This window comes from Staurois parvus, unplaced genomic scaffold (genome assembly GCF_062004578.1).
Source record: "Staurois parvus isolate SC_StPar_1 unplaced genomic scaffold, SC_StPar_1.0 ptg000295l, whole genome shotgun sequence".
Classification (NCBI taxonomy): Eukaryota; Metazoa; Chordata; class Amphibia; order Anura; family Ranidae; genus Staurois; species Staurois parvus.
The window spans coordinates 463,663-477,520 of NW_028318091.1; the positions used below are offsets into that span (position 1 = coordinate 463,663).

Below are 13,858 nucleotides of genomic sequence, written 5' to 3' on the forward strand. Positions count from 1 at the left end.
TGGGAAAGTGAATGGTGCCTGTGCTGAGTGAACCGGTGCTATGCTACATAGTGAACTCCGGGTGGGTTGCCTGCTCGGCCTGCGTGCCATTCATTGATTGCCTTGCATTTTCCTCAATGAAAGGAGAGGTGGGGCAGTGGCAGCCCCAGAGGACCACAGCGATGACTTCTAGTGCTTCTCCACTTCCACAGCAGTCACTCCGGTATGGCAGATCCAAGCTGGACCAACGTAACTATGCAAAAAAAAAAATCTATGCATGGAATTCAGTTTTAAAGTGTTATAGTTCACCTTTCCAGAAAAAATGAGAAGGTGACCATTGTACACCCACCCCACCTTCCCCCAGACCCTGCCCTGGGGATGCTGAGCGGTCAGAGGCCAGGCAGCCAGTCCAGCAATTCCAGAATCTGAAACCTCCGCTCTTCTCAGTGCACTTCTGGGACAAACCAGAGCAATTCTGATTGGTCCACGCCTGCACAATGAGGGGGATGGGCAGGGATTTCCAATCCCCAGACTGGCTGCCTGGGCAATGACAGCCCAGCATCCCTAGAGGGAAGTGCAATTTGGGGGGGGGGTTGCATTTCCTATATATGAGTGTAACCTTGTAGAAGCCATGTGATCTGAGTTACCCTTCAAAAAACAAAACAAAAAGAAAAACAAACTCCTGCACTGGAATCTCATGTCCATATTGGGTTTGATACATTTAGGCCAGGGGTCTCCAAACTTTCCAAACAAAGGGCCAGTTTACTGTCCGAGACTTATGGGGGGTGCAGGCTATTGCCAGTGGGAGTATAAAGTGACCTGGCGTTCAGTTTGCGTAAACAATGTCCTGTGCTTGGTGTCAGTGGAAGGACTAGTGCCCTATCGTTGGCATCAATGGACTGAATTCTGCCCCATCGCGTGTGTCAATTGTGCCCTTTCATTGGTGTCAGGGGAGGAAATAGTGCCTTATAGTTGGTGTCAGTGGCAGGAATAGTGTCCCATTGTTGTTGTCAGTGGGAGGAATAGTGCATTATTGTTTTTGTCAGTGGGAGGAATAGTGCCCCATTGCTGGTGTCGGTGGAAGGAGTAGTGCCCCATAGTTGGTGTCGGTTGGAGGTCTAGTGCCCCATTGATGGGGTTGGTGGGAGGACTAGTGTCCCATTGATGGTGTCGGTGGGAGGAATAGCGCATTATTGTTGGTGTCGGTGGGAGGAATAGCGCATTATTATTGGTGTCGGTGGGAGGACTAGTGGCCCATAGTTGGTGCCGGTGGCAGGAATAGTGCCCCACTGATGGTGCCGGTGGCAGGAATAGTGCCCCACTGATGGTGTCGGTGGCAGGCATAGTGCCCCACTGATGGTGCCGGTGGCAGGCATAGTGCCCCACTGATGGTGCCGGTGGCAGGCATAGTGCCCCACTGTTGGTGCCGGTGGCAGGCATAGTGCCCCACTGTTGGTGCCGGTGGCAGGCATAGTGCCCCACTGTTGGTGCCGGTGGCAGGATTAGTGCCCCACTGTTGGTGCCGGTGGCAGGATTAGTGCCCCACTGTTGGTGCCGGTGGCAGGGATAGTGCCCCACTGTTGGTGCCGGTGGCAGGGATAGTGCCCCACTGTTGGTGCCGGTGGCAGGGATAGTGCCCCACTGTTGGTGTCGGTGGCAGGGATAGTGCCCCACTGTTGGTGTCGGTGGCAGGGATAGTGCCCCAATGTTGGTGTCGGTGGCAGGAATAGTGACCCTGGGGCTGGATAAAAGCAATCAGAGGGCCGTAGTTTGGAAAATGCAGATATAAGCTGTCCTGTACGCTCAGAAACACACACATTTCCCTACGTTTTTTTTTTATCAGACAAAAAGTGATTGATTTATTTGTATTTCTTGTGCTAAAAATAACAGTGAACACTGCAGCGGAGCCTAAACAGCAAGCAATGAAAGAAGCCGACGTCTTCCAGTGACTGTCATTTTTAAAAGCATTTAATGACATAGCATATATTTAACAGATAGGGTAAAAGTCTAGAACAGGGGCCAAGCCGGCCCTCAGCCCTTCCAGCAGTTGGTGAACAACGCCCCCCCGATGAGCACAGACAGGTGGAAAGGAGGTCGGCGGTCGCCCTTCACCAACTGACGGAGGTCTTCAGAGCCCGCCAGCCCCCCGCCTCTAGTGGCACAGTTCCATTCAACTGAAAGCCATTTCCAGGACTACAGGCCCAGTCATTGAGAGGAGATTATTCCTAATAAATGTCATTCTGATTGTGCAGTAAAATGTCAAATTTGTCATTACAATAGTTACAGTGACAGAGAAATGCACACTATGTATCAAATAGCAAAATAATGTAGCAAAAAATTATAACACACAGTGCTGTAGCTGACAAGCAAGTAATCAGTTGAGTAACATTACTTCTTTGTTCCAGTAAATGCTTCATTTCACTTGTACATTTAACATTGAGGATTCCTTTAAAGAGTTTATTATACAGCTAGTTTCTCATTATAGTTTTTACTAGAATTAAATCAGAAAACATACAATATAGTGTATTTCAGCAGAAAAAAAATATAAACAAAAACAAGAGTTTTTTTTTTTTTTTTTTTTTTAAATTACAAGAGTATTTAAAACCGCTATTCTTTCCAAAACAAGGTTCTCCAGGAAAGAGCTCAACGCTCTCCAAGTGCTCACTGAGGGCCGTTCAACGATTTACAGCCCTCAGCTCATTACCTTCCCCCCGGGGCTGTGTAGGTTCTGGGCCCTTTTCTGAAATCAGCCAATGCTGAAACGGACTGGGTGCTAGGACTGGATTTCTAACAACCAGTCTAAGTGCTCAGACTTGGAAGTTAACGAGCTGTGGGCTGTCTATATCTGAACAGCCCCCTCCCCCTCCATCCCTTCACAACTGGAAAAAAAAAAAGAAAAAAAAAAAAAAACTCCAACATTCGGAAGTCACACACGTGATGTCGTGTTGATGCTTGCGGCATCAACTCTTCTACAGGCAAAAAAAAAAAAAAAATTGTGTCTGCACTCTGGTTACCAAATACTCTTGTGTATCTGACCTGGTAACCGAGGACTGCTAGCGAAAGAGGAACTACAAGAACCAACGTGCCCAGCGGGCATGCTGAGACTTGTGCTTCCTCCACAGCTACAGGCCACAAGCTACCCAACATTTATGTACATCGCTGTTTTCTAGTAAAGAGATTCAGCGCTCACTCCTGTGTGCACGGTAGTGATGAACGTGTCTCAATGTATTCTTTTATCTTGGATGATCGACTTTTTTTTTTTTTCTTTAGAATTACTAAAAGCACCGCTGCCTTGCATCCTATCAGTGTATCTAGAGTGTGGGTTGTTTTCAAGACAGCCTCACAAAATTGAGGAAAAATGTTTAAATATTTAGATTTTAATCTACAATGTCTTAGAAAAAAAAAAGAAACACAAGAAAAAAAGAAAGGAAAAAAAAAAAAAAAAAAAAAAGAAGAATGGTCCTCCCTCTTGTATAGATGCCCAATGTCCCTCAAGTCATATGTGTCTTATCAGCATTCTATAAATAAAGTTTTTTTTTGTTTTTTTTCTTTTAATTATTATCTTTGAATCACATTGGGGGAACATTAGGCACAGAGTAATGTATTGGTTCTGAGCTTGCATGCTGACATTTCACTGAAAAGAAAAGAAAATAGTATAGAAGTGCAGTGGTTTGTATCATTTTTTTGTTTCGTTTTAGGTTGGAGTTCACTTCTTTTTCCCGAACAGGCTGAATCTTTTCTCCTTGTCCTTCTCTTTGTCTTTCTCCCGCTTGCCGGGGCTGGACTCGGTGGTGACGGTGACGCTGGCGGGCAAGGTTTGGGCGCGGCTGGATGCTGGAGTGCTCTGTGTGCTCAGGGACACCTCGGTTTTGTCTGCTGAGATTGCGTTTGTGATGGCCTGGATCCATGTGTTCATCTCCTCCTGCGGGATAGGAGACATGTCACAAGGATCAAAGCCTACGTTTAGGAATCGCTCATATTGTACGTACATGAGGGTGGCTCATACCTACGGCATATTGCAACTCCTTTCATTACTCAAGAACTACATGTGGGAAGGGGGGTGCTAAGATCAATGCAAAAAATGGCCGCAATACCATAGATTTGTGAGTAAATATGCCGGTATCTGGGCGGTAGGATGAGCTCAGGTGTGATAAAGGATAAGTTCCCATTTTGGTAAAAAATAATAAATGCACATATTTTATATATGTTTTATTATTTCTTTTCCCTAAGGAGCCTGGAAAGCATTGCACTTGTGATCACTGGATCAGGGGTGCAATGCCAGACTCCTGCAGACAAGCCCTGCAGCTTTCAGCTCATACATCCACACAGGCTGACTATTTACAAGCTGCAGGGCTTGTGAATGAACACCACCACTCATCAACGCCCTCAGTTCATTCCAGGGGCGGACTGACAACTCATGGGGCCCCCGGGCAATAGGGGATCATGGGGCCCCCGTGTCCTTGCCCAAACTCAAAAAAGCCTATGAAAAAGGTACCAGGGGCATCTCATGGGGCCCCCCCACTGACCCCGGGCCCTCGGGCAGTGCCCGAGTTTCCAAATGGTCAGTCCGCCCCTGGTTCATTCAGAACTATGAGCCATCAGCCACAATGGCTAACGGTTCTTGTAGTTCATTCATTCACAGGGAACTGTGACTGAATGATGTGACCGTGTGGGTGGAGCCCCGCGTGGCCGCACTGCTTTTGAATTGTGAACAGTGGGTAGGGGAAGAGCATCCCCAGACCTGCTGTCAGGATGAGGGGGCGATCGGGGGAACTGGCTGCTGGAGCTTTCCACATTCCAACCTAAATACGGCTGGAACATGAAACTTATCCTTTAGGATTCCAGTCCAAGACGCACTTGAGCGAGCCCACCAGAAAGCGATGATTTTCTACAGATCTCTACATTTAAGCCCCGATTGGGTGTTAAAGGGGGGCAGTCCTAGCGCAAAGACGGTCATTGCCATGTTTGTGGATGTGCTACAAAAAAATTGCAGGTCTGCAATTCATCCGGCGTGCGGCGGTTCTTTTCTGTGCTTCAGAGGCGTGAGCATGGATGACTCAATTTGCCTTCAGCACCCAAAGCATGAGTGGCAGTAGTGAGAAGCTGCTTAGAGTTTCTTCAGTCCTAGGTCATCTCCATCAGGAAGTTGTCACCTTTTATGGACCAATCATGGGCATACCCAACCTGCTGCCATATGCATTCATACCCATTGAATTGGATGCGTGGTGGTAGAATGCCCAGGCTGCAGGTGATTGGCCTGGTACAGGTGAGAGCTTCCTGCTGAGCTCAGACTTGGATCTAGACACACTTGAGGTCACCATTAATGGGCTGCTACACTGGAGCTATAGACACCATAGTGCACCTACGAATGCCACAAGGGCTGCAGGGCACGCAGTTCCAACCACTAGCCAGGATAAAACCACAAACACTGCCTAAAGTATCACCAGTAGAAAACCCTCCATCTTGGTTTCATTACAAAAACAGCCAGACAGTGAAAGTAGATACAGCACTGACACTGCTCACTAAACTGCTGAGAAGCACCAAAGATGGCGGCACACGGCAGTGATCTCTCTGAACTAATAGACTCCCCTGGTACCAAATCCAATTGGATCCCAAAAGGTTAGAAAAACCACCATTAGACATTCTGAAGCCATACATGTATTGCAGACACAGCAGTCCTTAGTCCCGATTCATAAAGGGATCCTAACGTGCACTTTAAGGCACGCTAAAGTGGCTTCTCAGACATTATTATGTCATATGTAATTTTAGCATGCCATAAGCACTAGTTAGCCAACTGCAGCTTGTTGAATTAGGGCCCATGTGTTGTAACATATCTAAGGATGGCTAGAAAAGAATGCTTAGAGTGGAGAGTGGAGCTAAACGTGCCTATCCTTCAATGGTCCAACGTCCATTACTAGTGCCAACATTTTCAACCTGGCTTCCTTCAGGTGCCGGGCAGCATTTGTTTCCATTGTCTGGTGTATGATGACGTCACTCCTGCGCAGGCACAGGAGTTCAGTCTTCCCAGCGCACAAGCTGTGCTGAAATGTAAGTTGAGTTGCGCTTGCACAGCTCAGTGTACATTCCAAAGACGACCGCCTGCAGGCAGCTAGGTGTCCTTAGTTGCAGAAAAGACATTGAATGTCTCTTCTGAAACACAGAGCCTGCCTGCGCTTAGGTATTGATAGTGGAACTAGAGTTCTGTTTTTATATGACCTGATGGAAGGACGAAACTCCAACTGAGGCTACCTTACTCTACTGTCAGAATACCTGGACAGTGCTTGCACGTGTAGGCAGTTTGGCCGACATTTTTCCACCCAGCTCCTCAGATTTTGTAATGGAAGACTGCCAAAAGATGCGGATCTGGCAAGACCACCCACTGATTGAACTTTGCTTACTGTATGGCCAGATTTTCATTACAGCCAATTGGTCGCTGTAGGCAAAGGCCTGGACAGGGTCTGCTTCACATTTTATAAATCAACCTTACAGCCCATAATTTTGACATGATCAGTGGTGTAGGAGGAGTACTTACATCATCTTTGGCTTGGAAGAGGTACTCATTACCGTCATTCAGCCTGTAATAAAACAGAACACACACATTACAATCAAATAACTGTCATTTACAGAGCTATAAATGATCATTACCTAATTCCACAACATAATACAAATAAACAGCTCAGGGATCACAACACAGTAAATGTTTTAATTAAAAACGCCAGCAGTGGTGCATGGGAACAACTTACTGACTCTTATGCCCGCCTTTAACTCACTATTCCTAGTACTCCCCATGCAGAGCAGTAGAAAGCATTCTGTAGATTATGCAATTCTCTTTCCTTCCATCGGGGGGTGGAAGGAAAGAAAATTGCTGGATTCTCCCATCTACACAGTCAGTGTTGATGGGGAAATCCCTCCCACAGCGTTATTGTGTTCTGTCGGCAGTAAGCCTTCCCTGCTGGCAGAACACAATGATCGCCTCCGACAGTGATAGCATGAAAAGGACGTCTGTTTGGCTGGGTGTTATTACTATTATTATACAGGATGTATATAGCGCCAACAGTTTGCTCAGCGCTTTATAATATAACGGGAGACAATACAGCAACAATACAGTTCAATACAAGAGGGTTAGGAGGGCCCTGCTCCTTGGAGCTTACAATCTAGGAAGGAGGGGCTAGTGATGCAAAAGGTAATAAATGTGGGGGATGGACTGATAGATAAAATAAAAGATTTGGTTAATAGCGGACGGTGGGATAGGCTTCCCTGAAGAGATAGGTTTTCAGAGATCGCCTAAAAGTGGGCAGAGTAGGCAACAGTCAGATAGACTGGGGTAGAGAGTTCCAGAGGATGGCGAAGGCTCTGGAGAAGTCCTGGAGAAGAGCATGGGAGGAGGAGACAAGGGAGCTAGAGAGTAGGAGGTCCTGAGAGGAGCAGAGAGGACGGTTTGGGTGATATTTAGAGACAAGATTGGTGATGTAATTGTAAGAAGAGTTATAAATGGCTTTATATGTTACTGTTAATGTTTTGATTATTATTTGTTGGGCAATGGGAAGCCAGTGGAGGGATTGGCAGAGAGGGATGGAGGACACTGAGTGGAGGGATTGGAAGAGAGGTACGGAGGACACTGAGTGGAGGCCAGTGGAAGGATTGGCAGACATGGAATGGTTGGTAAGGTGGATGAGTCTGCAGCAGCTTGTACTGAAATTGATCGATGGATCAACTTCACCAGTCTAGGAATAGATGGATTGAATCTTGGCCGGTCCTTCCTGAACCAGCTGAGATTCTATCCATCTATGGCCGGCTTTAGTTCTAGCTTGATACAGATCTATAGTGGAAGGCCCTGACGGTGAATTACCCTAAACCTTTAGGTTACCAGCTAGCCTGGAGCTCATGACAACAGCTACATAAAGACCAGCGGGACGTAGTGTCAACTGATATGAACAATTGTAAAGCAAGCAATTTTGAATTATTGCAGTTGTAACCTATTTACCAACTTTGAGTATTAATTGACTGAAAGCCATTCAGATTCCTAAAACTCATACAAACATAATGCTGAATGAACACTGGGAGAGGAGGCAGAGAGCAGGACACTTACTTCAGCTTGAATACATGCTTTTTCTTCTTGTAGTCAGTGGCTACTTCACAGACGGCTTCCTTCAGATTCACCGGGACCTCGTTGTGGTAGGGAATACCGGAAGCTGCAGTCTTGGCGTCTTTGTAAAATCCCATTTCTTGATTGTTTATCACACAGTATACATTATGCCAAGACCTACAAGAAACAAATCAACACATTAAATAACACAATCCAACCTCCAAGGGAACCAGGAGAATGTTACCAAAAATACATAGAGAGGTGGCATATATGGTTTCACATTTAGGATGTCTGATGGCATGCTGTTTGATGTTACTGTACTGTTTCATGTATTGTCCCCCCCTCTATTGTACAGCGCTGAGCAAACCCTTTGGCGCTATATAAATTCGATAAATAAATAAATAAATATATGGGTTTATATTTAGGATGTCTGATGGCATATATGGGTTTATATTTCGGAAGTCTGATGGCATATATGGGTTTATATTTCAGAAGTCTGATGGCATATATGGGTTTATATTTCGGATGTCTGATGGCATATATGGGTTTATATTTCGGAAGTCTGATGGCATATATGGGTTTATATTTCAGAAGTCTGATGGCATATATGGGTTTATATTTCGGATGTCTGATGGCATATATGGGTTTATGTTTCGGATGTCTGATGGCATATATGGGTTTATATTTAGGATGTCTGATGGCATATATGGGTTTATATTTCGGATGTCTGATAGCATATATGGGTTTATCTTTTGGATGTCTGATGGCATATATGGGTTTATATTTAGCATGGCACAGTTCTAGATGCATGGCTGTCACAACAGAATAAAGAAATTATCTTTGAATGTTTATAAAGGGGACAATGAAAAGAGAATATCTTTTCAATGTAAAACCCAACTATTGTTTTATTTAAAAAAAAAAAGAAAAAAAGAATTCTATCTGGCAATTCAAAGTAGTATTTCTCCTTAGTCACAAGATATCCTCAGGTTTCTGGGTTTAAAGAATATGTAAACCCAACATTTCATAGTCCCGATATGTGCCTGCTGTACCATGTACTTGTATGAAAACGTCTCCTGTTCTCTTTGTATTGCATCCGCTGGTGTTCCTGCCAGTCTCTCTGCTGTTCTATTAAAAACTGACCATGCTGGGTATGACAGCACATCGTGGTCAGTTCTCAGCTGTGCTGGGAACAGAGCCTGCTCTCCTCCAATGATCTGACTTCTGCTGACACGCCCCCCTGCACAGACATTCGCTGGGAAGATCAGCATACTGCTGTTTTTCCTCTCCTAGCTCTTACGCAGAACAAGAACAGAGGGTATGTAATCACATATATAAAAAAAAGGGGGGGCAGTGTATATAATGTTTTTATTACGTCTATAAACAAAGGTTTTGCCTTTCATTTCTATTTTAAACTGAATACGCTTTTCAAAGTGAGGGTTTACAATCACTTTAATGATGGCTGGCAAGACTAAAGGAATGACTAAGCTTGGAGGACGCCATTGTCCTTCCACCGAAGCACAGCACCCATCACTCACAATTTATTGATCCAGAGAGCAGGGGGAATTATGCCACTATGTTAGTGAATCAAAAATAACCCATTGCCTGGAGAAGACAAAGAGGCAAGAGGGTCCAGCGAGTCACCAGTAAGATACCATAAAAAAAAAAAAATGCAAAACATGCTACTGGAAAGGACTTCAAGGAGGAAAACTTGCCGCTTGGATTTGGGCTTTAAGAAGTGATGTCAGAACTATCATCTGTAATACGGAAATGTTGTACTTTTATGATCTAACTCTTTAAAGTAAAACTCTAGACAAAACCAATCTACTCTTGAAAATGTTCCCTTCCCCCAACAAGTATTCGACAAACCTGTGCAAGGAAGATCTGTATAGTTACCTATTTTCATGCCACTTTGGTTTGGTCAAGTGATCCAGCACCTTGTATCAGCCAGCAGCTGCAGGGGAGAGGAGGGAGTGCCCACATTGAATGGGTCATTGAAGCCCATGGGGGATGTCACTACTCCCAGGCATTACCAACCGTTATCAAAGCGCTCTCTCCTCTCCCCTTCAGCCGCCGTTTGCTGGATCATGTGACCGGAGCCACCTGAAAATAAGTAAGTATACAGATCTTTCTTACACAGGTTAGTCAGAGTAGGTGTTCGGAGGGAACATTTTTACCAGTGGGTTTTGCCCGAAATTCGAGTGACCAGTAGTAACTCATATCAACCAATCAGGATTCATTCAGTCCAGTACAAGGTGAATTCTGACTGGTTACCAATTGGCTTGGTAATCGACATTTTGGAACAAGAAATCTTTACTGAATAAGTATGACTGTGTTCATTCTTTAGCTAGAATATAAGTATACTACTTGTTTTATATTATATCTATGAGTAACTAAAGCAAGCCATGGATTAGACAGTTTACTTTCCTCCGACCGCGGGTGGAAGGAAAGAAAATCGCTCGATTCCCCCATCAACACAGTCAGTGATGATGAGGGAATCTCTCCCGCAGTGCTACTGTGTTCCGCAGCCTTCCTTGCCAGTAGAACACATTGATCACTGCTAGAAGTTGTAGCCGCTACCAGTGATCACATGCAAAAAATCTGACAGGCTGGTTGTACTAAAGTCAATCGATGGATTGACTTCAGTCCAACCAGCCTGCCTATGAATGGATCAAAATTCAGTTGGTCGATGCTGAACCGGCCGAGATTCAATTATTCTATGGCTGGCTTTAGTAATTCAGTCTTCAGTGATCATATGACCATACACATTTACAGCTTCGGTTTGATCCAAAATACACTAATGAACCTTGCCGTTTGCCTAACAGGCAGGCTAGTAAGTACCTGTTTGAGGCTTTCTTGTTGTGTGTTTCCCATTCATGTTTACGATGTAGGATGCCTTCAAACTGAGCAGAAGGAATATCCTGCGTCTTGGCGGGTAATGTGGCGGCAGTCTGCGGCTGCATTCCTGATTTTGACTTGCGGTCAGCAGTCGGCGATGGAATGGGGCTGGATTCTTTGGAACTTGATCTCTGTTCTGTGGATCCATTCACCATTTCATTGGTTTCAGCATTCTCACCCATCTAGGACCATCAAAGGACAAGTTCATTGACATACGATAGAAATGTCTTTAGACCATCAGCAAGAGTCAAGATGGCAGCGCACACGCCATGTAATGTAGCTGCCAACAGCTCATCGGAAAAAGGAGTGAGGTACAGCAAATCTGCTTTTCCAACAGACACCAGTATACAGTAAGGAAATTAAATTAGATGTATCAATATGATTAGTGTAGACAGGAAAAACAGTCAAAAGTGAGGTTAGATTAGAACTGTACCTCAATCCTTTTTGCTTCGGTTATATTTATTAAACAGTAAGCCATCATGAATGCTCAGACATGGAATGCATATGGCAGCCTTTCTGAGCTTTTGAAATAATAGCGGCAAGAACAACAGGGTGAAACAACCCTTGGCAAGCAATCACATTTTAACGACACAACCGATTAATTGCCGAAAGCATTCCCGTTGCTTGCTAGGGGTTCCTGCACACCATTGTCTTTTATACTGTCAATATATAAACCCAACTGCCTGCTAAACATTACAGTATGACAGATCTTCAACAAGCATTGTCAGAAACGGATTGGTCACTGGCAAGTTTCTGAAAATGCTCCTTTTTTTTTTTTTTCACCGGAGGTAAAAAAAAAAAAAAAAAAATTAAAAAAAAAAAATCAGAACACATGCAAAGATTAAAACAGAATTAACACCATGCATTTCCACAACCACCATCCCGGTTAGGTTGGATTCTTAGGAAAGCAGACGGGAAATTAAGTATAGTAAGACACAATTTTGTTTCAATACCATGAGTTACTTTGCTGGTCATTATGGAATTGAGCTGGATTGATGTTAAGAAGGGACAAAAAGAAATCAGTACAATCACTCAACACCACACGGCTATTTACCCCCAAAACAAAGACAGAACCAAGGCCTTGCCCATCTCGTGCTTTTCTGGTCATGTTGCTTGCTGCCCGCTGTGACCGAGAAGGACTAGAGAGCCACGTTATCCAGCAGCTGATTGGTCAAGCTGGAGACGTCCTCCTCAGGAGCCGTTCTTATGTTATGGATTCCTATTAACTTTTCTTTACAGATAAAACACTGATACTCTATTTTGTATTTATTTTGTCTTTTAGTATCACGGTCGCAGCCTGGAGTATGCCATTAAGCAAGTTATGGAAGCTGTGTGCTACTCGCTGTGTTTAGTACATTACAAGCACCGTCAGTCCTAGTTTTTGCTGACAAGAAGCATGAAGCCATGGCTTAAAGGTGTTCTCCTGGCTAAACTAAACTTGAACCTCTGTTGTGTAGTAACTCAAGAGTGACCCCCCCCCCTTCCATCATGCACTGAATCCAACATGGAAACTCTGTTGGTCCTTTACTAGCAAGTTAAGGTAGGATTTAGACAAGCAATATGACAGATCAAGATTTGCTTGTGGTAATCTGGTGGGAACACCATTGTAAGATTCAGCAGTGACTGTCTTCTTAGTGCTGCATTAAGAACGCTGATCAAGCTGAGGAAGCCAAACTCCCGCAGTCACCACAGAGAAAAGTTGCAGGCTATAAAATCAAAGAAGTGCCGCAGTCCTGTCCAGCCAACCTAGTGTAGACTTGAAAACGGCCTCAGCCCATGAGTCTCCGCCAAAGCCACGAGGCATGGCTGTAGTGGAGATTCATGGGCTGAGGTTGATTTCAAGTCTACACCACGTTGGCTTGACAGGAATGTGGTTCTTCTTTGATTTTCAAGCAGTGATTGTTATTGGAAGTTTTCTACTTTGTATGAAAGACGGAAAAATGAGGCAATCTCTACTAGCTATGCTCCAAAGCAATATGTCAGCCCAGTTGGGCTATAAAATGTTGCAATGGAACTGGCCAGGAAAAAAAACAGACCATGTATAACCATCTTAGGGTAAATAATTGTTGCATATCTTTAATTTGCCATCCCTGTCACAGCTGCATTACATCTAAACTCAGCACAATTTTCACCTAACTCTACTCTTTTTTTCTACAGAAAACGGGAATCCTTAACTGAAGCACACTAAGAACTTTAAGACAACCCCTCTCAACCAGGGTTTCATAGATCCCTAGGGTTCCTCCAGATGTTTGCGGGGGTTCCTTGAACAAAGAGCAATTTCTGCCTTTCAGATATATAATCACAGCTGCCAATGATCTTTTAGCAATCTCTATGGGAATGCTTCTTCCCAAAGACCACTAATGGAAGAAGCATTCTTCCCAAAGGCAACCAATGTAAGGAACATTCTGCCCAAAGACCACCTGGCTAATGTACTGTGAGCTTTGGGCATAGAAATTATTGGCATGAGATCCCTGAAACATGTGGTTTTCAAGAATTCCTCCATGTTAAAAAGGCCCACTGATGACCAAGTAAAAGCCAAGACATGTTTGGCAAAAGTCAATTCAACTTTGAGCTATAACTAAGTTTAATTGGTATACTATAGATCTGATTTTACCTGCAAATAGCACTTCAAGAGAGAACTGAATTGCAGTTTCTTGTGAAAATGGAGGAAAATCATGGGAAGGGGAATCTCAGTGTGTTACTACATGGAAAAGTCTACAACAGGGGTAAAATTTTAGTTTACATTGGAAAACTCAAAATGCTGCTTAAGTGATTAATAGCAGGCAGCAAGACGAAAATGAAAGTTTAAAGCTTGAAAGCTTGTTGAAAAGTCTTGGATTTGGTTCATACTATTCAAGACTCAATATGGGAAAGGCTGGTTGACTGCCTTTACACATC

General features: G+C 44.2%; 1 protein-coding gene across 1 annotated transcript in view; it reads right to left on the minus strand.

The window, feature by feature from the left end:
- Positions 1-1,925: 1,925 nt before the first annotated feature.
- SPTBN1 (spectrin beta, non-erythrocytic 1) overlaps positions 1,926-13,858 on the minus strand; it is a 215,342-nt gene continuing 203,409 nt past the window's right edge. The window contains exons 32-35 of the mRNA XM_089682714.1: positions 10,904-11,142; positions 8,069-8,242; positions 6,512-6,554; positions 1,926-3,901 (exon numbers count right to left, since the gene is read on the minus strand). Of these exons, the coding sequence (XP_089538840.1) occupies positions 3,686-3,901; positions 6,512-6,554; positions 8,069-8,242; positions 10,904-11,142 (672 nt within the window). The 3' untranslated portion in view covers positions 1,926-3,685. The remainder of the gene's footprint in view (positions 3,902-6,511; positions 6,555-8,068; positions 8,243-10,903; positions 11,143-13,858) is intronic.